The sequence below is a fragment of the Orcinus orca genome, chromosome 3 (assembly GCF_937001465.1).
Source record: "Orcinus orca chromosome 3, mOrcOrc1.1, whole genome shotgun sequence".
Taxonomy (NCBI): domain Eukaryota; kingdom Metazoa; phylum Chordata; class Mammalia; order Artiodactyla; family Delphinidae; genus Orcinus; species Orcinus orca.
This window is the reverse complement of record NC_064561.1, coordinates 11,510,540-11,532,250: the sequence shown is the minus strand read 5'-3', so window position 1 is coordinate 11,532,250 and position 21,711 is coordinate 11,510,540. Positions and strand designations below refer to the sequence as shown.

Sequence of the window (21,711 nt, the reverse complement as noted above, 5' to 3'; positions counted from 1 at the left end):
TTCACAGAAGCATCTAGACCTAGAGTCACAACTGGACCGCCTCCCGCCACCTAGCCCACGCACGTCCGGCGCACACTGCCCACAGGTACCTTGGCACACAGGCCTCCGCGCCCACCCGACACCCCTGCCCTGCGGGTGTCCTTGCCTCGGTGTCAGCCTCCACCTCTGCACACCTCCTGGGGGGAGAAGAAGGGCCCTAGGAGGGAGAATGGGGTGCCCACTGCCTGCACCCCTGACTCCTGCAAAGGTGCTATTAAAGTTGGAATATTTACAGCTGGCAGCACAGGCTGAGAGGCGGAGCCAGCGGGAATGACCCAGTCAGTCAAGTCACCCAGCACCTACAATTGACACGGAAGTGTGACTGTGGGGCAGTGCAGGGTAGCTCCCAGGGTGTGGCCTGGGTACCCCAGGAGCTTCTTGTCTGTGTGGTGTCTTTGTGCTGCATGTATCTGTGTTGTGTGACTGTGTGTTGCGTGTGACTGAGCCATCTGTGGTTCGGTGAGACCCCAGGTCCCTGTGTGGAGCCCTCGGGAGGCTGCGACGGTGTGCCCCAGGGTGACAGCAAGTAGCTGCGTGGGCTCTTTCCACAGCTGTTGGAAGCTATGGCATAGCGGTGCCGATGCTTGTCTCTGTGCGGCTGTGTGCGTGTGTGAACGTCGAGTGTGTTTCAACGTTCTGTAACAGCCACTATTTGAGCTGTGTATACCAACGTGTGTGACAGTGTATCCCTGGGCAGACTGTGTGTGTGGCGGTTCCCACCCGTGCTGGGCGTGGGTAGCTCTGCGGGGCGATACACCCAGTATAACTGCCTGTAGCTTTACGGGGCTATCAGTAGTTGTTCCAGTAGCTATAGAGACTTACGTGTGCAGTCCTGTGTCGGAGAATGTAGCCGCAATTAAGTGTGTGGCTGTGTTCTTGGGTGTACAATTTGGGTGTATCTGGAAAGTGTGTGTGTAGCCGTGATCAGCTGTGTCCCGCTATGTGTCCCCGGGTGGCTGTCCCCAGTCGCACCGAGTATGTGTATCCCCGCGCCCCCTCCCCCCGCGGCGGGCACTGCGCGTGCGCGCCCGGCCCACGGTCCCGGCGGCGGGACCCACCCGCGCTCACGCCATCGCCCCTTTAAGAGCGGCGCCCGCGGGCGACGGGGAGGCGGCGGGCGGGGGCGCGCGCGGCGGGAGGAGGGGGCGCGCGCTTCCCGGAACAGCCCGCGCTGAGGGAAGAGAGGAAGAAAATAAAACCCGCGGCCGGAGCCAAAGCTGGAGCTGCCGCCGCCGCCGTCTCAGCCGTCTGGAGCTCCCCCGCGCGGACGATGCCCGCGATGCCCGCGCGGGGCTCGGGGCGGTGAGGACCGGGGCGCGGGGTAGCTATGGCGACCGGGAGCGCGGCCCGCGGCGCCGCCTGACAGGTGTGGGGCCCCGGCGGCGGCGGCGGCGGCGGCGGCGGCACGGAGCAGCATGTACGCCAAGGGGGGCAAGGGCTCGGCCGTGCCCTCCGACAGCCAGGCACGAGAGAAGTGAGTCGGTGGTCCGGGACCGTGGGAGACGGGGGCGGGGCTCGGTGGCCGCGCCGCTTCCGTGGCCCTAACGCCGGCGGGCACCGCGTGGGGCACGTGGGTGCGGGGCAGGAGCGAGATTTAAGGGGCGCGCGAGACCGGAGGGGCTGGAGGGTCGCAAGCTACAGGGGAGCTCGCTAGACCCAAGGGGCGTGAGGGGCTTAAGGGGTCGCGAGATTTGAGGGGACGCGCGAGATTCGAGAGGTCGTGAGAGTAGAAGGGACCCCGGAGACCCGAGGGGGGTGAGATTGCGGGGGCGGGCGAGATTCGAGCGGGACTAGAGGGTCGCGAGACCTTCCCGACGGTTAAGCCTTGGGTGTGGGAGGTTGCGAACGCGTGTGCGCGCGGAGTCGCCATTCGTGCCGCTTCCCCCATCCTCTGGGGAAGTTTCCCGGACAGGCGAGACTGGCCGCTCTGGGCGCCTCCCCCCTCCCCCGCTGCTTACCGAAAGCTTGAGAGACGCGAGAAGGGCTTGAGGGGCGCCGGCCCCACCCCTGAAAGGCCACCTGTCCAGCCGGGCCTGGGGCAGCTGGGTGGGGCCCTTGGGGAAGCCGCAGGATCACAGTCCTGGGGCCCCCACTTGTTCTGGGCATGGCGCTGGGCCGTGGGTAGCAGATGGTCTTAGGCTGGTAGAGGGGCAGGTTCCTAACTCCTAGACTCTGCAGTGAGGGGCGGAGGGCGCTCAGAGCTTCTTGGGGTGGGGAGGAAGCTGAGCTGTTGTGCTTGTCTCCTGGCCCTGCCACTTACCTGCCCTGTGGCTTTGGGTGAGGGAGCACTCCCTCTTAGGCTTATTTTCCTATCTTGAGAAATGCAGACATAATAACAGTGCTGTCTCTTAGGTTTGGGGAGTGTTTGAAAGGTGCTAGGACGTGTGACTGTCTCACAGCAAGGGCACCCAACAGTTTGCGATATTGTTAAAATGCCAGGGAAAAGAGAAGGCTTCTGATGTCTGATGGCCAATGGCTGATTTGCAGGATCCTAGAAGTCAAGCCACCTAGGGCGGGAAACCAGCTGCTGGAGCAGTTAGGAGGCTGAGTTATTGGGGAGAGGTCCCATGATGACTCTCTTTGAGGGCCAGAGCGGGAGTGAGGACTTGAATGTCTGGGCAGTGAAAAGGAGCCCTGAATATGGGCTGTCTCCTGTCTTTTCTTCCTGGACTGACACTGGGGCACCACCTCTCCCCCCAACCCAAGGATGAGTGTCCATTCTCTACCCAGCCTCGGGGTCATTTTGGAGAAGAGATTCTTCTGGCCAGGAGATGCTAGACAGATGATTGCCCTTCCAGACCTCTCTTGTCTGCACAGTTATGAGGTTGGGGTCCATTTCCAAGCACCATTAAGCAGGAAGACTTTTTGAAACTGGCACCTGGCTCCTGCCCAGGTTGGAAGCAGGGGGGTGTAGCCACCCCACTCCTGGGGATCTTGGCACATCTCCAGCCATCCTTGTACCCTGGCTTCTGGGCTCTGGGGGCTACCACTCCCCCAGTGGGAATCGTTCACTTGTTCAGACATGTGCTGGGCTGGGTCTTGGGGTGTAGTGGTTGGGAAGCCAGGCCCTGGTCCTGAAGAAGCCCACATCCTAGCTAGGAGGCAAGTGAGTTACTCAGCAAGCCGATGGAAGGATCTGGAGCTATGCTCTGAGAAAAGCAAAATGGGAAAGTGGGCGGTAGTGAACTGTGAGGAGGTGTGTCAGGTGTGCAGAGACCTGGAGGAAGAACCAATGGCTGAGGGCACAGCAAGTGCAAAGGCCCTAGGGCGAGGCCAGGCCAAAGAGCTGGGGCTGGTGCCCAGGGTGGGGATGTGCTGTGTGGGCCAGAGAGGCTTGTGTTCCAAAGAACACTCCAGCTCCTTTGTGGAGTGGGGCTTACTGGGGGTCGCGTGAGGGTAGAGGGCCAGGAGACCTGGGGGAGGCAGGCACAGTTATCTGGGAGAGAGCTAATGGTGGCAGCTTAGGGGGTGGCTGTGGAGATAAGCGAAGGGAGGAAATAGGTTTGAGCTGGGGTCATGGTGTTTGGAGTGCGCTTCAATCCCACTAGACAGTCCAGGAGAGATTTTGACTCTTTGAACCGGGCCTCGGCTCTTGGCTAGGGATAGAAGAGGGGGTTATCTGACCTCTTGGCCAGAGCCATCCTGCACTCATCCATTTCTTGTCGAGAGGGTCCTGTAGCAGTGTTGGCTTGGAGACGAGGTTCTGCCACTAAAGAAAGTTTGGAAAACACCAATGGTGGCATCCACTTCACTGACGCGGATGCCAGGCCCTGGAGAGGAAGGACCCTGCTGAAGACTCAGGTTCTGGGGCACAGGAGAGCTCTCAGATGCTGGGGGCTGATACACTAGAGAGGCAGGCTGGTTGCTCTGAGCCTCAGTTTCCCCTCTGAAACACGGACAGCCGGCCTTGCAGGATTCTCACGAGGACTGGGGGAGAGGCTGCAGATAGAGCACCCCTCACAGGCATTCACCAATCATGCCACTTCCTGTCTCTGGGACTTGGTTTCCTCCTCCGTGAAATGGGGTGAAGGGGGTTCCACTGCTCGACTCTCCAGGACTGTTTTTTCCTCCCTGATCTCACCCTCCTGACTCCTCCTGCCCTTCCTCTTTTTCCTTCTTGGGCCCCTGTCCTGAGCCCCCTCTGGCTCCCCATCTCAGCACTAGGTCTGGGCTAGCCTGTCCCAGAAATGGACTTAGTGCCTGCTTGGTGCACAGATGGTGGGTCCCTGCTCTTGGGGGCTCACAGCAAACCGTGGTGACTTCTGGGTCCAGGGAATACAAGGAAGGGATGGCAGGGTGGGCGAGAGGGAGGCTGGGGTCTGAGTGGGCTGCCTGCAGGAAGACACAGCCTCTCCTCTCCTTGTGTGAGTGATGAACACTCCAACCTACAGGGAAACCCCGAGATCACTTCCTACCCAGAACTAACTAGCGCTTGCATTCGGTCACTGGTTTCAGGTCTCTTTAAATAAGATGAAGGTGACAGGGACAGTTGAAGGCCCCTGTGTCCCCTTTGCATCCCTTCCCCCTTCCAGTCCCAGAGGCTGTGCTGTCCTAAGTTGAGGGGAGAGATCTAAATGTTTGCATCGTGTGTGTACATCCTTGAACACTTTAAGTGCTGCCACGTGGGTTTAGAATAGTTCCGTAAGTGATGGTCACTGTCAGTGTCACTGGGTGTCTTGTGTTTTTCTCCCAGGATTAGTTTTGTTTTTGTTTTTTTTTAAGATTTATTTAGTACTTATTTATTTTTGACTGCGTCGGGTCTTAGTTGTGGCACACGGGATCTTCGTTGAGGCATGCAGATTATTTTGTTGCGGCATGCGGGCTTCTCTTTAGTTGTGGCAGCGGGTTTTCTCTCTGTAATTGTGGCGCGTGGGCTCCAGGGCGTGTGGGCTCTGTAGGTTGCAGCACGCGGGCTCTCGTTGAGGCGCGTGAGCTCAGTAGTTGTGGCACACATGCCTAGTTGCCCAGCAGCATGTGGGATCTTAGTTCCCTGACCAAGGACGGAACCCGCGTCCCCTGCATTGGAAGGCGTATTCTCTATCACTGGACCACCAGGGAAGTCCCCAGGGTTAGTTCTGATATGGGCACATCACCTCAGGTAGTTTGTTCATTATCCCAGCAGGCAAGGGACTCACCATGTGTCTGTCCCATCCCTAGCTGGGCTTCCAGGTGCCCATGCCCATGGGCATCCTTGTTGGAGGGGGGTGCATGGGTAAGAGGTTCTTGAGAAAGGAGCCCCCAAACTGAGTCCTGGAGGCTGAGCAGAGCCCGTGGACACAGGGGAGCTTTCTGGGAAGGTCTTGAGGCAGTATCTGGGGGACAAATGCTGGGATGGAATTTGTTAGTGGGGGCGGTTACTTTGACTGCTGGGTAGGAGAAAGGCTGTAAGGGGCAAATGTGGAGGCTGCCAGGAGGCCAGTGAGGAGGGTGGCCACCACCCTGGCTCTTAAGAGCTGAAGGCCTGGCCATGAGGGTAGCAGAGGGGAGGGAGGAAATGTGTAGGCTGGAGAGTCCCTTAGGGGCATCGGTGGGACCTGGTGATGGATTAGATGGGGGTGAGGGGGTGACACAAGGCCTTGAGTAGAGAGGGCTTCTTCCAGCCCCCAGCAGTATGTGCCTCCAGGGGCTTTAAAGGGGAGGGGGAGCCTGGCAGGGAGCACCTCTTACCTTAATTCTTGGTTATTATGGTAATTCTTGATGATGAAGGTAGTACTGCTGCGTTTTAGTCCGGGAGGCTCCAGTACCCCATTCTGTCACCACTTCCCTGTGCAGCTGCAGCTTCTCCCCATGAGCACTCCAGGTCCGGGCACCCTGTATCCTCCAGGTCACCGTTCCTTCTGGAGGGAGGGCCCCCGGTGCACCCCACACTCCCTCCCATCTCCTGCCCTCTTGCGTCGGGAGCCCCTCTGATGGGTGGGCTCTTCATTCTGCAGGTCATTTGCTGACCAGGGCTGGGGTGGGGCCAGGATTTGGATCCAGAGCCCAGGCCCTTTCCCACAACCCATCTCAGGGCCTAGACAGCGACCTGCAAGCCATAAGCCCTCCCTGAGTGGCGGGCCCTGGAGGTCCCGAAGCAACCTGACCAGATGTCCAGGCTTCAAAAGTTTTCACTGAAAACAAACAAAGAAAGCTGCTCACGGTTCTCTGAGACTTGATAAAAATTAAAGTACCAGCATATAAGAGAAATCAAGCAAAACTGAAAACCTTCTCTGGCTTCTCTTTGCTCTTGGGATAAAACCCCAAATTCTTAACATCAGAATAGTAAGTAAGTGCTGACCTTCATAAGTGCCTACTGGACATCCCGGGAGCGAGGGGGCTCAGGGTTGGTTGGTTCATTCATTGGGGTGGCTGGGGGCCCAGGATGCCCAGCGCTGTGTAAGCTCAGGAGTGAGACGAGGTCCCGCCCTCCCAAAGCTACATCCAGTGGGGGCTGCAGGCAGTAAGCAGAGGGCCTTGTGTCAAATGGAGATAAATATGATGGGGGGCAGGTGGAGAATGGAGCAGGGCTGCCGTTAGAAGTGATAGGGAAGCCTCTGCCCCGTGACTTTGGAGCCATGAGGGTCTCTAGCAGAAGTGTCTCAGGCAGGGAAATGGCCTGTGCAAAGGCCCTGGGGTGGAGAGGTAGAGAGTGGCCAACGTGTGTGGGAGGCACTGAAGGGTCTGAGTGAGGAGTGCTGGTGGGGAGGGGAGGAAGCAGCCCCTAGAGGGGCCCTGTTGAGATCCAGGTAAGTGATAGTGGTGGCCTGGACCAAGTGTGTGCTGAGGAAGGCAGGGAGAAGGCTCAGAATCAGGAGAGAGAGTGCTTTTTCCTTAAGTTTTTCCCCTAAATTCAATAAATGTAGTGATCTCTGGGGGACAGCTAGGTGGATCTTCACACTTGCGCCACACCTATGTGAGTCAAGACCACCCGGGTCAGGGAACAGGAGGGGAAGGAGAGGAAGAAGCTGGGGTGGGGCTGGGCCTTTAAGATGTCAAGTGGACGGCAGACCCTGAGTTCACAGGGGAGGCCAGGCTGGAGGAACCCTGTGGGCAACTGCACCACGTCAGTCATCAACATCAAAGCAGGAGGGGAGGCCACCCAGGGAGAAGAGAGGAGAGCTGGGGCAGGGCCGGAGGAGGGAGGGGAGCGGGCAGTGGTGGGCTCCGGGACCTGCATCCTGGGTCCGATGCCACCCCTGGCCAGTGGAGGGTGAGAGGTGATGGAGAGGGACCCGATGGGCTGGCAGCATAGAGCCCTTGGTGGCCTTAGTGGGAGCCAGCATGTTCTTCAGGAGGCTCCCTGAACCCTGAGGAGAGGCTTCTGCTCTTGGTGGGGGTGGGGCCAGGCTGCAGCCCCCCATGTGCTCCCCTGCCCTGCTGCACTTCCCTTCTGGGCAGCCTACTTGGATCCCCCCACTCTGTCTTGCTCCCTGTCTCTGGGTACCTCATTCCCTGCACCGTTCGTTCCCCAAGGTGGCAGGGGGCCAGCTGGATCTCTTCAAACCTCTCTATTTGCCTGGAGGGTCGGTTGGTGAGCAGGCTGGGGCTGCTCAGGTCTCCTCCGGCCCCATTGACTTTTCATGTTCATTTCTTCACTGATGGACTCAGGCCTGGTAGATGCAGTCCACTCGTGAAGGCTCAGGAAACCTCTAGAAAGGGAGGGGGGTCCCAGGAGTGAGTTGGACAGGTGAGCCTGGAGGCTGGGGGGTGAGGAAGACCACTGGGCTGGAGAAGGGTGGATGCTGCCAGGGTGCGATGTTGGAACCTGGGGGCGCCCGGGCTGGAGGCGCTGCTGAGAGGGGTGTGATGATGAGGCAGGAACCTTGGCCAGTCTTGGGGGAGACCCATGCTCAGAACTATGTGAGCCCCACAAATCCTACCCCTCTGTGACCTGTTTCTGTCCCTCCGGTGGCTGTCACAGCTCGCGTGGTGTAATGTGAGCTGTGGACATACCTTGCCCTGGTTCAGCTGCCCACCCGGACTCCCTAATGTCCCCCCTTGTACTTCTGTAGCACACACTACCTTCCACCCCACCAGATGACTTACCTCCTCCTTTGTATTTTTGCTCCTCCGTCTCTCCCCGTGAGCAGGTAGCCTCCAGGGAGACAGGGGTCTGTTGTGTTCACTGCTCAAGGAGGTGAATGTTTGTTGAATGAATGACTGAAAGGACGGATGGATGGATGAAGGAAGGAAAAGAGGGTCCAGGGCAAGGGCAGAAGCCGTGGGGTGGGGCCTGGGACAGAAGGGCTAGAACTGCCTTGGTGAGGTCTGAGCTGGAACTGGGGGCGGGGGTGCTCTGCAGAGGGGGCTGGGATGTGAGGATTGAGCAGCCTGGCTGGGAAGGGTGAGAGAAAGCAGGAGCATGAGTCAAAGCAAGGTTATTTCAGGATGGGGCCATCAGCCAGGGGAGGGAGGCCAGCTGAGCGGGGAGGCATCTGGAAGGGCCTACAGCTTTCACCGGAGCAGCCTCAGGCTGGCCCTTGGGGAGCCCCCAGTCTTAGATCCAGACTCCCCTCGGTCCACCTGGGGCCTGGCTGGGTAGTAGGAAGACCCTGGAGGTGCCCGGAGGGGCCGGTACTAGTAGAGTGGGGGCTGGGGAATGGGTGACCCTAGCGGGTGGGGAATTGTCCCTCTGCTGGCGGGTGTGGAAGACAGATTGGGGTGTGGTGGAGGCCAATGGATGGTGTTGCTGGTTGGAGCGTGGCCTGTGCTCTTGGGGTGGGCAGTGGCCGATTGGTGTGTGCAGGGGTACTGGGCACTGTGGGCATTTGGACAGGGCGGTGCCGTGGCAGCTGAGTGGCACTGCTGGCCCTACCTCCCGTTTCCCCAGACTCCCCCTTGGGGGGCTGGTGTGGATGTGTCATAGCCACCACTGGCGGATGGGAACTGATCCTGAGGGAAAGGATGGGGTCTAGGGAAACCTGGAGGAGGAAGACCTCAGGTCAGAGAGCCCCTTTTCTTCCTTGGCAGGTGAGGCTGGGAGTGAGTTAGGCCCTGGGCCCTGGCCACATGCCCCGGGGTGCCTGCCGGGAGACCCCACCCAGAGCACAAACTAGAGTGAAGCCCAGGAGCCATTTCTCCAAGGAGAGGAACTCCCTGGGGCCAAGGCTGCTATAAGGTCTCAGCATTGGCAGGATGGGGCCAGGACTTGGTCCATCAGGGGGGTGTTGAACTGAGAATTTGGCCTGGAGGTGGGGGGCTGGGGACTGCTAGGAGTGCTGCCTAGAGGAGGGGCCTGCAGGCTGTGTGTTGATGGATGTGTAGGAGTTGGCCAGGCTGAGCAACTGGTGAGGAGGCCATCTCTTCTCAGGGGTGGGGGAGGTGGGGCGAGGGGGAGACCAGCAGAGGGAAGTGAGTGAGGCTGGCAGTAGGTGGTAGGTACAATGAGGGGCTCACTGTGGGCCCCTGCCCCTCTCCACCTTCCCACCAGAGGGCAGGTGCTGCACCTTAAAACCCCTCCCAGGGACCCTCGGGGCAGAGCTTTGGGTCTGCCTGGACCTCCTGAGAGCCTGAGCCGGCCCCCACCCCTCCCGCCTGCAGGTTGGCGCTGTACGTGTATGAGTACCTGCTGCACGTTGGTGCCCAGAAGTCAGCCCAGACCTTTCTGTCCGAGGTAAGCTGGCCTGGCCAGGCAGGGCCCCCACAGCCAGCCCCTTCCTTGGCACCCACATCCTGGGGTCCTCCCTAACCCATTTTTATCAGGTCTCCGTGGTGGGGTTGGGTTGTGCCCTGGGAACTGAGGGCTGCGGAGCGGCAGGGCTGGCATCCTGGTATCTGCCCATCCATCTGAGGATCTGCCTCCCGCTCCTCTGTCCCTGTCCTCACCAAGCTGTCCCCCTCCTGGCTCCCTTGCTCTGATCTGCTGGTTTCCTGACCCGGTGTTTCCTGGGCCCCGGGCTTGGGTTGGGGCTGCCTCTTGGGAGGGGAAGGGGTCAGACAGGGCCAGGCCGTTAGCCCTCACCTTCCTTCCCTCTCCCCTGCAGATCCGATGGGAGAAGAACATTACGCTGGGGGAGCCCCCGGGCTTCCTGCATTCCTGGTGGTGGTGCGCGCAAGGCTGGTGTGGGTGGGACATGGGGGGGGCTGGGGGGGGCGCGTGGGGAAACCATCGTCCCCCCCTGCCGCCCACAGCGTGTTCTGGGACTTGTACTGTGCAGCGCCCGACCGCAGAGAGGCGTGCGAGCACTCGAGTGAAGCCAAGGCCTTCCAGGACTACGTGAGTCCCCGCCCCAGGGGCTGGGACCAGGGCTCATGGGTGTGGGCAGGGTCCTGTGGCCTTGGGGGGCTGCATGGCCGGAAGCTGGCTCAGGTGGGCTAGTGGGCCAGGCTGTGGGGTTTGACCTGAGATCATGGCTTCTGTGGGGTCCCTCTGCCCCCCACTGCACCCAACTCCTGACGGTCCCCATGAGCCCCACACCCTCCCGAGGCCAGCTCCTCCTTTGCTCCCCCTCACGTGAACCCTATGTGGAACCAGGTAGACAGTACCACAGCTCCTGCCTCCCTAGCTCCGTGTATGCAGGGCCGGACGGGTGGCCACCACTGCTTGTCCCCTCCCACCCCAGCCTTTCCAAGCCTTCTGGGGTGGGGGCCCAGGCAGGGGTGCTGGGGGACGGCTAACTGCCTGTGCACCCTGGAGCAGGAGAGGCCGAGCACTTGGCAGATCTCCCAACCTTGCTCTGCGACTGGGGCTGCTGACTTCACGTCTTTGGCCTCAGTTTCATACAAGTTGAGTGGGAGTCAGAGGCCTGTCCCGAGAGGTGGGTGGGTAACGTGAGGGGGCGGGCGGCACCTTGTTGTCATGGGGAGATGGCAGCCCCCTGCCTTTAACTTCTTCACCCTGGCCCGTGGGGATTGGCCACCTGGCCCCTGAGAGAGGTTCCCCCTGCCCTCCCCCCTCCCTTGCAACCACTCTTCCTGCAGTGGGCGCCTTCACATCCTGAGCCCTCTGCTCTGCTGTGCCCCTCAGGGCCTGGCTGTTCCCCGCCCTCTGCGGTTAGTCTGGGTCCCACACCACGCACGGCCTCGCCAACAGAGAGGCCCCCCTGTGGAGGCGTGCAGGCCTCTGCAGGGCCAGGGTGCAGCCCGAGAAGGCTGGGGTTCACCATATCCCTGAAGACGCCCCATGCACGCTGTATGCGCATTTATGGGAGCCGAGGTCGCTGCTGTTCACCCCCATCAGGTCCCACTATTCATGTTGTGGTCCCGCCAGAACTGGGGTAACAGAAGTGTGTGTAGCTGTGTGCGTGCGTGACTCCGCGTGGGCCCAGCTCTCTCTCCCCAATGTAGTCCCCAGCTCCTCCCTTTGCCTCTCCTGGGCCCCTTGAGCTCTGTTTCCCCTCCCGGGCTGCGCAGCCCTTCCCTCTCCGCGCCTGCCTTCGTCCCCGCCCCGAGCCTGGCGCCTCCGGGGAGGGGAGAGCGCGGTCTCCCAGCGGAATGAGCGCGCTTCCTGGGGCGCGCTGCTGGTTACCATGGCAGCAGGGCGCGTCAAGGGAGGGGGGTGGCGCCCCGTCCCTGGGGTGACAGGGTCCCTGTGTCAGCAGACTGAAGCCAGCTACACGTTCTGCCCCACCTCCGCACTTACTGGGGGTGGGGTGAAGGGGCGTCCTGCCGCCTCTCCCTCGCAGTCGGGGCTCCCTCCTCCCGCCCTCCGCCCCCTGAGGGGGCTCAGTCAGAGCCTCCCGGCTGGGGGCCAACCTCGGCGTCTCCAGGAAACGCGAGCGCGCCCAGCCTGTTGTTATGGCAACGCAGGCCAGGCTGGCGCCTCTGGGGGTGGTTGATTGACTTGGGGGGTCCAGCTCAGGTCACCCGACCGGGAGGGTGGGCCCTACCCCCCACCCCCCAACCCTGGATTAACCCTTCAAGGCCTAGAGTTGGGGAGCCCCATCTTCTCCCCGCCCCCACACCTCACGGTCTGGAGCGGCAGCCACCCGCACCACCACCCTCCCCAACCAGGAAATGCTCTGGCGCCTGCTGCGGCTCAAAAGGGGGGCTGCGCTCCTGCCCTCCGTAAGGGTTGGGGAGGGGTGGACAGACCCAGGGCTCAGAGCTGTTTCCCTCCAGAAACTGAGGCCGGCGCCAGCGAGAGTAGCTGCTCTAAGCCATCGTGTTGTGTTTGTGGGAGAGGGTGAGGTGGAGGGCAGGGGTGACCCAGCATTTTGGAGAGGGGCTGAGAGCTTCGTCCCCCTCCACCCCCGGGGTCACTTGGGTTTTCAAAGATTTGTGCTGGGCCCTGCGAGTGCTCGCACTGGTACCCTCCCAACTTGGGCCTGGGTAGAAATCCATTAGAGGCTGACCTTTGAGAAGGAGCAAGAAGGGGGCAGGTGTCAGTCCACAAAGGGAAGGGTGTGACTCCAGGGGCCCTGCTCCGACCCAGACGAGGGGCCCCTTTCCCCACTTCTGTAGGGCAGGATGCACTGTGTGACCATGGGCTAAGTGCTTAACTCTTCGGAACCCAAGTGGCTGCAGTTCCACAAATTCCTGAGTGCCCCTGTGTGCTGGCTTGTGCCAGCTGCAGGGACAGCAGTGACCCAGACAGATCAGCCTCTTCCTTTTGGGGCCTGGAGGCGGAGGGGGGAAGATGATGCAGCCACAAGAGTCAAGGGGCCTTAAGAGAAGTGCCCTACTCAATGCCTGCAGTGTCTTCCCCCGTCCCTATCCTTTTGATGTGTCTCCTCTGCCCTCAAGACTAGGCCTCTATCTCCCCCTTTCCCCCTGCTCTGTGGGCCCCAAAGGCAGACAAGCCTGGGACTTGGAACCGACCAGAGGAAGTGGCCTGTCAGCCTGTCCCCCTGCCAACTCTGGGCCTGCCACCAGCATCTCCACCCTTGGCAGACATGGGAACTCCCCTCTCAGGCACCCGGTCTTCCCCCCTCCTCCATCTGAAGAGAGGTTGGGGGCCTGGAGACCCCACTGCAGAGTTCTGCTCTTCCTTCCCCTCCTTCCTGGAGGAGGAGGAGGGGCAGTGGTCTGTACAGTAGCTCCAAGGAGGAGCCCTCTGGGAGGGAGGTTCATCTTGAAGCTGTCTATTGATTTTTTTGTCTGTTGATTTGAGGTGTCTTGGGGGCCCAGCTAACCTGCATTGCCAGGCAGGAGGAATCAGGGCTGGTTGGGTTCGGCTGGGAGTGGGGGACTGTGCCCCCACCCATCTGAAGTTAGATTCAGACCAAAAGAACAAGGCTGTGCTAGAAGGATGCGGCACGCACTGGAGTCCTGGGTGGATGGCATTTTCAGACCCCCGGAATCCTCAGGGTGGGGACATAGGGGGCTGAGGTCCCTAATCACCTGGGCTGTGGGCTCAGCCAGGCTGGGCCCTGTTCACCTCCAGGGTCACGGGTTCAGCAAGGAGGCAGAGCCCTTGCCGAGGGCCACCCAGCACATCTGGTTGCTAAGCCAGGGTGGGGACAGGGGCCGCAGCTCTTCCCTCACCTAGAGCCGCCTCCCCCCTCCCCCTCCCCTCCCCCTCCACTGCCCCCCCCTCCACTGCCCCCCCCCCCCCGCAAATCCTCCCGTGCCTGAGTAGTTGGATGGCTTGGGTTCCTTGTTCCGTGGGGCCAGCTGCTTGAGGAGAGAAGGAAACACTTGGACAGGAAGTGACCTGACTTGGCTCTTGCCATCTCCCCCACCCCTGCAGAGCGCTGCAGCGGCCCCCAGCCCGGTGATGGGGAGCATGGCTCCCAATGATGCAATGGCATCAGGCCCCATGGCAACCGGCTTCTTCCAGGTATAGCCGGGGCTGGGGCTCCCTGTCTCCTGACCCTGGGTGGGCTTGTGTGGGAGGGTGACAGGCAGGGGCAATGACGGGGTGGGTATGCCCCTGCGGGCCTCGGTAGTGCTGGTGAGGGAGGGGCCATCTGGCCTGGGCCCCGCTGCGGGAGGGGGCGGGGTCTCTGCACTAGGCCTGCGCCTGTGTGTGTCGGGGCGCCTGGGGCCGCACAGCTTGGCTCGCTGAACCACGGGTCCTGCCCATGACCTCCCCCTTTGGGTCCACCCCACCCCCGCCACGTCCCGCAGATGGGGCTAGTTGGCCCACTCTCCTGCCTCCACGGTGTCTCCTCCCCTCCCTGGCCAGGCTCAGCAGAGCCACAGGAAACCGTGGAACTTCGGGTGACCTCGCTCCTCCCAACCCACCTGGTTCTGTCCTCCTAGGGCCCCCCCCCGGCTCCCAGCCTACCCCCGACAACCCCAACGCCCCCATGATGGGGCCTCAGGTTCCGTTAAGGACCTGTGGTGCCCCGCCCCCTCGAGCACGCACACCCCTCCCCCTGGCTCTTGGGCCCGTCCCACTGCGCTCCCACGCCCCCGGCGCGGCTGGCTGAGGTCTGCCGGCTGGTCTTGGAGGAGGGGGAGTATCCAGGCTGGGGGCCCGGGTGCGGCAGGAAGCGGGTAGCTTTGGGGGCTGAGTAGGTGGGGGGAGGTGCTGATCCCCGGCCCACCTCTTCCAGCCCTTCATGTCACCGCGGTTCCCAGGGGGCCCTCGGCCCACCCTGCGGATGCCGAGTCAGGTGAGAGAGGGATGAGGGGAGGGGGGTCAGGAATTGGGCCGGGGTGGGGGCACCCACACTCAGTGCTGCCACTCCCCCTCCGCAGCCTCCCGTGGGCCTACCCGGTTCCCAGCCCCTCCTCCCTGGCACCATGGACCCCTCCCCACGTGCTCAGGGTGAGTAGGGAAGCTCCCGCTGCTGCCCCCCGCCTCCCGTCAGGATCCCAGAGCCAGTTCCCCGCCGCCCACCGTGCAGGAATACCCCCAACCCCCAGCACAGCGCCTGTCCACACCGGGGAACGGCCGCGGCCTGAGCCCTCTTCCTTCTGCCCCCAGGTCATTCGAGCATGGGCCCGATGCAGAGGGTGACGCCTCCACGGGGCATGACCAGCGTTGGGCCCCAGGTAAGGGCTTGGCCCAGGCGACAGGGCAGCTTCAGGGGCTGCCCTCTCTCGGCTTGCCCTCTCACGGCCCCTTTACCTTCACAGAGCTACGGAAGTGGCATGCGGCCCCCACCCAACTCTCTTGCTGGCCCGGGTTTGCCCACCATGAACATGTAAGGCCCTCAGGAACCCCCGAGAGTGTGCCCATGTGGGTCACCACCCAGCTTCATGGGCTGGGTATGCTGGGGCAGACCCCGAAGCCGCACAACAGTCCCGATACTGTTTACGCCACTGCTGGGTGGGGAAACTCAGGCTCAAAGACCAGTGAGTGACGGATGGGGTTGGGATTTGAAGGCTGGCCTGGCATCTGTGCTTGGTTACTTCTCGGCCAACATCTGCTGCTCTGAGGGCACGTGGGGCAGGCTGGGGGTGTCAGGGAGTGTGTGCTGGGGGGCTGTGTACCGCCTGGCTTAGACCCAGGGTCCACCACTGTCTGTTCTAGGGGACCCGGAGTGCGTGGCCCATGGGCCAGCCCCAGTGGCAACTCGGTGAGTGTCGGGATGGCGTTGGTGTGTGTGTGTGGGGGGATTAGGAGTGTGCGAGTTGGTAGAGTGGGCGGACTGCTCACAGCTGCCCATCTCCCCAGATCCCCTACTCCTCTTCCTCCCCTGGCAGCTACACGGTGAGTGATGCCGAAGCTGGGACACCCGACCTGGGGGCAGCGGTTGTGGGGTGGCAGTTGGAGGGCTTTTCTCACCTTCTTTGTCTCCCTCTGTGTGCAGGGACCCCCAGGAGGAGGTGGGCCCCCTGGAACACCCATCATGCCCAGCCCTGGAGGTACTACAGCCTGGGCGGGGCATAGGGAGGGGTGTGTTTGGGTGAGGCCCTCTCACACCCCACCCCCTCACGTGCTGCCTCAGACTCCACCAACTCCAGTGAGAACATGTACACCATCATGAACCCCATCGGGCCAGGCGCCGGCAGGGCTAATGTGAGCTGGGGCTTGCGGGGGTCGGGGTGGGGGCGGAGAGGTGGTGGCCCGAGGCCCAAGCTGCTCCTCTGCCTGCAGTTCCCGCTTGGCCCTGGTCCGGAGGCCCCCATGGCCGCCATGAGTGCGATGGAGCCTCACCATGTAAACGGATCCCTGGGTGAGTGGGCGGAGTCCCGGGACACACAGACACCCACACACACGCCCCCACCCAGCTGCTTCGCGAGCCTCGTGCGCCCCCTGGCGGCCCCCTTCAGCCCCTCCGCCTCTGTGCTTAGCCGGCGTTGGGGGCGCGCTCCGAGCTTCTCTGGGCTCAGTGACTGGGGCTGGCAGCGCTGCGGGGAGGGTCCAGTAACCAAACCGGGGGGACGCCCGGCCGCCGGCACTGACCCACCACCCCAGATCTGGGCCCTCGGCCCGGGACACCCGGCGGTGCCCCAGTGGGCTGGGCCGAGGGAGGGGGCGCGGCCGCCGGGGAAGTTCGGGAAGGGGTCGGTGGAGCCGGCTTGGCGCGTCTGAGCCGCGTCACCGCCGTCTGTCGGTCCACAGGCTCGGGCGATCTGGACGGGTTGCCGAAGGTGAGGGGGCCGCGCTCCTGCGGGGGGCGGGGGGCGTGGGGCGGGGCTGCGGGGTCGGCCCGCGTGGAGAGGCCTAGTCCTGGTTGGGCCGCGCGGCGGTCGGGGCCTGGCCCGCGGGGCGGGGTGTTCCGCTCTGACCGCGGCCGCCCCCAGAGCTCCCCCGGCGCCGTGGCCGGCCTGAGCAACACCCCGGGCACCCCGCGGGACGACGGCGAGATGGCGGCCGCCGGGACCTTCCTGCACCCGTTCCCGAGCGAAAGCGTAAGCGACTGCGTCGACTCCCCCCCCGCGGCGGCGTCGGGCCGGAGGGGCCTGGCGGGCAGACCCCGGCGGGGCGGCCGGGGGGCCAGAGCAAGACCGTGACCGCGGCGGGCCAGGTGGGGGGGCGGCCGCGGCATCCTTCCCTTCCTCCCGCCTTCCCCTCCCCAGGCCCGCCCTATCGCCCCGCCCCGCCCACATCCCACCCCAACCCTGGGACCCGCGGCCCAGGGCGGCCTCCCCACGCATCAACACCTGGTCCCTTTCCATACCACGTCCACCCCGCCCTGTTCCCCCTTCCCCCCGGGGGCGGGTCCCAGCCTAGGCCGGAACTGAGCCGGCCCCCGCGCGCCACCCCCTCGTCTTTCCGCAGTACTCCCCCGGGATGACCATGAGCGTGTGATGGGGCCGCAGCCCCTTGCCCACTGCCGACCTCGGCTTCTGCCCAGCGCCCCTGCCCGGGGCCAAGGTCCAGGGGCTCGGGTGGTCTGCAGGGTGAGGGTCTGAGGTCACACCGCGGGCAACTGGACTCCCGGTCAAGGCTTGGATGGCTGGGAGGCCCCGCGCGAAGGACTCATTCATTTTATAAAAAAACGCAAGGACCTCAGAGACGTTCTTTCCTGTATGGGCCCTTCCCGCCATTTCTGTTTTGTCCAGGGGGCTCCTTGGGGGATTTCCTTTCCCCTGGAGCGCAGGGGTGGGCCCCAACAATAAACATAACTCGATTTTGGTTTTTGGCATCTGTTCTCGGGTTTCTTTGCTTTGGCTTATAGCCACAGCCTGCTTAGCCTAACCTTCAAGGGTTGTGGTTAGGCAGAGCCCCCCTCCCCCCGGGGGTTCTGGAAAGCCCCTGAGAGTTGGGACAGCAGAGTTTGGAAGGGTAGGTAGAAGTCCAGCTGGTGGAAAAGGGAGATGTGGCTGGTATTGGGGGCCGTTAGGGTTAGGTCGCAGGCACCAAGAATCCACAGGTGTGGCCCAGTGGCACTGGCTTTATTGTCTGTCTGAAGGGAGCCTGGAAGGGTCACCTGCTGAGGAGCAATGGGGGCAGGAGCTACAGGGGAGCTGTATGGCCATGGCCTTAGGTGGTGGGCATCTGGGGTGCCTCAGCCTGTGAGTGCCCATAGGCGTCACCAGTACAGCCATTGGGGGCAGTTGGCGCTGATCCTTTCTTGCAAGGCACGGGGCAGGCGGTGGCCACATGCCCAACTTGCTTGAGGCCAGGGCGCTCCATCTTGTGCTCCAGAAGCATGTGGTTCTGCGGCGGGAGCCCCACGCAGGCCCTGAGAGATGGTCACGGCTCAGCGGGGCCAGATCCCAAGACTGCCCTGCAGTCCCTAGGCTCTGTGCACAGCCCCGCCAGTGGACATCTGGGCCATAGGTGGGGATCCCCAAGGTCGGGGCACACCTGAGGATATTCTCGATGCAGCTGCGCTGGCGGAAGAGCGCGTTGACCACTGGGCTGCCCGGTGGTGCAAGCGGTGCCTTGAACAGGAAGCCAAGCAGCGACAGCACCGGGTGGAAGCTCTGCGGCTCCGGGTCGATGTCGGTGCAGAAGCTCACACGCTGGCACAGTTCAGTCAGCAGGGCCAGGTCCAGCATGATGGGCGTGGCCAGGAGTGAGTCCTGTGGGGCCAGCGGGTCAGGAGGTGGGCCGGGCTGGTGGGCAGCCCCACTCCTGCCCCCTCTTGCCCCACACCTCGCACGTGTTGTGCAGCACCAGCGTGTTGGTACCGCCCAGCATCAGCTCCGATGTGTACTCATCCAGGGCCCGCTTGCTGTCACCCACGTATGGCACGTACTTGATGACCACCTGGGGGGCGGCACGAGGTCACACGGGTCCCTGCCCTTCTCTGTGGGGAGCACCGCCCCACCCCACCCCACCCCATCCCCGCCCCTTGCCGCGTCTGCGCCCCACGCACGCAGTGGTCGGGCTCTTCGCCCGGCGAGTAGAGCACTGGGTTGCTGTGCACCATGTCGTCTACCACGCTGCTCTTCGACACCTCCTTGGAGCGGAACTGTGGCGGCGCCGACAGGTTCTGCCCGTCGTTGTTGCCCAGGTGGTTGTAGCTCACGATGGACATGGTCTGCGGGGGCAAGGAGACCCGTGGCAGCTGCAGGCCCCGCAGCACACAAGCCCACCCCTCGGGGTCCACGCCCCCCCATACTGAGCTGAGCAGCCCCCCAGGCCCACACACCTTGAGGCCAGAGCCAATAAGGAAGTCCACGAGCACGGACTTGACCTTGGTCTGCCCCGACTTGAAGTCGTCTCCACCCACAAAGACACGGCGCTGCCATGCAAGCTCGAGGGCACCAGGCACCAGCGTGTTCTGTGGGGACCCATTGAGGAAGGCGCAGCCCTCCAAGATGCTGGCCACGGCAAAGAGGGTGGAGGGCGACACTTCCAGGCCCAGCTGCGGGCAGAAGCGAGCAGTCAGCACAGAGAAGTCCGTGGGGGCTGGCCCTGAGCCTACCCCACCCCTTGGGCGCGCCCACCTGGATGGTGCGCAGCAGGTTCTCAGCGGTGTCATTGAGGCCCGGGACCACTTCGCAGAAGCGCTCCGTGTTCGCTGTCCACAGCACGATGACTTTGTCCAGCCCGGCGCTGGACCGGAAGTCGCGGATGTCCCTACGGATCTGCTCCAGCTGGGGGAGGGGGGGATGGAGGGGGAGGAGGTTGTACAGGCTCCCCCGACCTCTGGAGGCCTGGGCCACTCAGTTCCCCAAGTGCAAAGTGGGACCTGGACCCTCGGGATGGAAGCATGGGGACAAAAGAGGGGTAACAGGTGGTGGGGAGGGAGGACAAGTGGCAGGGGTAATGGACGCGGGGTGGGGCTGCACCTGCTGCGCGCGCGTGCCCGGGATTACGTTGTCGGCGCGCGCGCTCTGGTTAGCTGCGATGAACTCGGGGATGTAGACGGAGGGCCGCGGGCGCAGGGCCTCCATGTGCGGCCACAGTTGCTCCTGCAGCCCCCAATCCAGTACCTGCGCGCGCCGCATCGCCTCCGCCAGGTTCAGCGACGATATGTCCCAGCCTGGGGGGGACCCTCAAGCTCGGCCCGGCCCCAATCCTGGGCCCCTCTAGGCCTCGCCTCCCACACCACCCCCGACCCAGGGCCCCGCCCACCGTCGAACACGATGTCGTCGGGTGCCACCATGGGCAGCAGCGAGCTGAAGGGCACGAACACCTCCTGGCCCTCGGCGTCCAGACCCAGGCTAACAGTGCCCGCCTGCGTCAGCGAGCCGTAGTAGTTGGCCTCCTGGGTTGGGGGGGTGGGCAGAAGGGGCTGAGTGAAGGGTGGGCGTGGCGTGGGCCACGAGCTGGCCAGGACCCCTATCGGCACCCTCAAGCCCCGCCCTACTTTGGGGCACCTCCCCATGGCGCTCCGAGCCGGGGCGGAAGCCGCTCCGCTCCTGAGGTCCCACCCCGAAGCCCTCCCACACCTTAGGCTCCGCCCCCGCAAGACCCCTGAGGAGTTCCCCCCGCCCACCCGCGGAAGCCCCTCCCCGGAGTCAGCCCACAGCCAGAAACCCTGCCCACTGCGGGCCCACTCCTCCGTCGAGCCCCTCCCCCTCCGCATGGATTCCTGCGAAGCTTTCTCTCCGACCGAGCCTCGCCCGACCCCCCACCTTGCGGCCGGTGCGCGTGGGCCAGGACAGGCGCAGTCGGTTGGCCAGCACGGCAGCGGTCAGCGTGGAGCCGTTGTTCCCGCCCCAGCCGACGAGCATGACCCCGAGCCGGGGCACCTGCCGGGCGGTCCGGAAGGTGAAGCGCGTGGACGTGGGGTGCACCTGAGGGCGGGCAGCTCGGTGAGCCGCGGGGCCGCAGGCCCCTCCCGCCTCACTGCACGGCGGGAGTCGCAGAAGTTGGGCAGTTCCCGCTCCCTCCCGGCTCCCTGGTTCCCCCAGTCCCATGGCCCGCCCGGTCGGTCCCTCGCTTACCTTGAGGACGCCGCCCTCGCGGCTGACGCACGTCGTCCGGTACTCATACTGCGCCTCGATGGCCTCGGGGCTGTAGACCACGTCGGGGCTCTCGACCACGAACTCACTTGCGGCCTCCATCGCGACGAGCTGGGGGCACGGGGTTGCTAGGAGGTCAGAGGGGACCCGAGAACCGGCCGGGCCAAGCCGACTTCGGTCCCCGGGGAGCCTGCACCCCTCCTGGGGCGGCACTCACCGGCGCGGAGTCGGCTGGCACAGCAGGGGACAGCTAGGGCTCCGGGCGCGCGAACTCCAGAGAAAAGAGCCGCGGCCCCACCCCCGCCCCGCCCCTCGCTCCGCCCGCGCAGGGGAGGAGGGGCGCTCGCGAGGGGGAGGGCACGCACCGGCTGTGGGGCTTGGGTTCGAGGCCCTTTTGCCCGGAGCTTCCGCGGCTATCTGGTCCCCGGCCCGGCAATCACGTGGGCCGCAGCCACCCCCCACCCCCATGTCCCGCCGCCCCGGCCCTAGCTCGGCGCGCGTGATTAACTTAGGGCCCGCGGCCGCTTATTCCCATTTTACAAAAGAGGACTTTAAGGTTGTAAGTGAGCGCCAGGCCCCAACCACAAGGCAGGAGGTGGAGCTAGGTTAGGAAGCTCCTTCTTTGCGTGAGGGGGACCAGGGGGCGGGTCTCTGGAGAAACTGAGGCACGGGACACTGAGGCAGAAGACTAAGTCAGGATTCGAATTTCAACGCGAGACGCTCCTCCAGCCCAGGCTGCCTCCTCCTCCCACTTCCTGAGCAGCAGCACCCACCAGGCACTCCACCCCCACAGGGCTCGCATGGAGCGGGGGTGGCTGCGAGTCCTCGAGTTCTCGGTGTCCTCACCTATAGCAGGAGGGCTTGATAGGGCCGGGCTGGAGTGGGGGCAGGGGGAGAGACTGTTCTGTGGGGAAGGGAGGGAAGCGGATGGGCAGGGCAGAGGTGGCCAGCTGGGAGGAGCTAGGCCTGCAAAGCACTGAGCCCCTCTAAGCGCCCAGTGATAAAGGAGCGTGGGAACTCGGCAGGCGGGCGGGGGCGGCTCCCCCAGGA

The 21,711-nt window shown here is 63.6% G+C and overlaps 4 protein-coding genes across 18 annotated transcripts in view; 3 read left to right on the top strand and 1 right to left on the bottom strand.

Annotated features, from left to right (window-relative positions):
- The window catches only part of UBA52 (ubiquitin A-52 residue ribosomal protein fusion product 1), a 143,973-nt gene that overhangs the window by 5,471 nt on the left and 116,791 nt on the right, over positions 1 to 21,711 (top strand). The window lies entirely within an intron of this gene.
- The window catches only part of KXD1 (KxDL motif containing 1), a 256,867-nt gene that overhangs the window by 121,498 nt on the left and 113,658 nt on the right, over positions 1 to 21,711 (top strand). The gene's annotated exons all lie outside the window — the stretch shown is intronic.
- On the top strand, positions 457 to 17,444 carry SSBP4 (single stranded DNA binding protein 4). 15 transcript variants are annotated; one of them, XM_033401419.2, is made up of 17 exons: positions 457 to 1,513; positions 8,989 to 9,136; positions 9,559 to 9,631; positions 10,002 to 10,063; positions 10,176 to 10,234; positions 13,649 to 13,738; positions 14,460 to 14,519; positions 14,605 to 14,674; positions 14,834 to 15,053; positions 15,383 to 15,428; positions 15,527 to 15,562; positions 15,663 to 15,717; positions 15,801 to 15,871; positions 15,950 to 16,028; positions 16,418 to 16,446; positions 16,600 to 16,823; positions 17,078 to 17,444. In XM_033401419.2, the coding sequence occupies exons 3-16, from the start codon at positions 9,576 to 9,578 to the stop codon at positions 16,807 to 16,809; spliced, it is 1,143 nt and encodes a 380-aa protein (XP_033257310.1). In that variant the 5' UTR covers positions 457 to 1,513; positions 8,989 to 9,136; positions 9,559 to 9,575; the 3' UTR covers positions 16,810 to 16,823; positions 17,078 to 17,444. The 15 variants fall into 15 exon arrangements, with proteins under 15 accessions (XP_033257310.1, XP_033257309.1, XP_033257312.1 ...); XM_033401417.2 differs by lacking the exon at positions 8,989 to 9,136 and having other exon boundaries at positions 479 to 1,513; positions 10,150 to 10,234; positions 14,834 to 14,901; positions 14,986 to 15,053; XM_004277541.4 differs by lacking the exon at positions 8,989 to 9,136 and having other exon boundaries at positions 498 to 1,513; positions 10,150 to 10,234; positions 14,834 to 14,901; positions 14,986 to 15,053; positions 16,600 to 16,707.
- Positions 17,681 to 21,036, bottom strand: ISYNA1 (inositol-3-phosphate synthase 1). Its single transcript, XM_012535757.3, has 11 exons — positions 20,879 to 21,036; positions 20,644 to 20,772; positions 20,332 to 20,493; positions 19,829 to 19,961; positions 19,543 to 19,736; positions 19,198 to 19,347; positions 18,900 to 19,115; positions 18,624 to 18,788; positions 18,401 to 18,514; positions 18,110 to 18,327; positions 17,681 to 17,984 (listed from the first exon to the last, which is right to left on the bottom strand). Exons 2-11 carry the CDS (start codon positions 20,761 to 20,763, stop codon positions 17,783 to 17,785), a joined length of 1,674 nt encoding a protein of 557 aa, XP_012391211.1. The 5' UTR covers positions 20,764 to 20,772; positions 20,879 to 21,036; the 3' UTR covers positions 17,681 to 17,782.

Excerpts from the sequence above, each read along its gene's own strand:
- ISYNA1 (XM_012535757.3), bottom strand. The coding sequence starts at position 20,763 with ATGGAGGCCGCAAGTGAGTTCGTGGTCGAGAGCCCCGACGTGGTCTAC. Across the intron at positions 19,348-19,542 it reads CGGGCACGCGCGCGCAGCAG|CTGGAGCAGATCCGTAGGGA; the intron begins GTGCAGCCCCAC and ends CCCCTCCCCCAG. Across the intron at positions 19,116-19,197 it reads ACCTGCTGCGCACCATCCAG|CTGGGCCTGGAAGTGTCGCC; the intron begins GTGGGCGCGCCC and ends TTCTGCCCGCAG.
- SSBP4 (XM_033401414.2), top strand. The coding sequence starts at position 1,455 with ATGTACGCCAAGGGGGGCAAGGGCTCGGCCGTGCCCTCCGACAGCCAG. Across the intron at positions 1,514-9,558 it reads GACAGCCAGGCACGAGAGAA|GTTGGCGCTGTACGTGTATG; the intron begins GTGAGTCGGTGG and ends TCCCGCCTGCAG. Across the intron at positions 14,675-14,833 it reads CCCCTCCCCACGTGCTCAGG|GTCATTCGAGCATGGGCCCG; the intron begins GTGAGTAGGGAA and ends TTCTGCCCCCAG.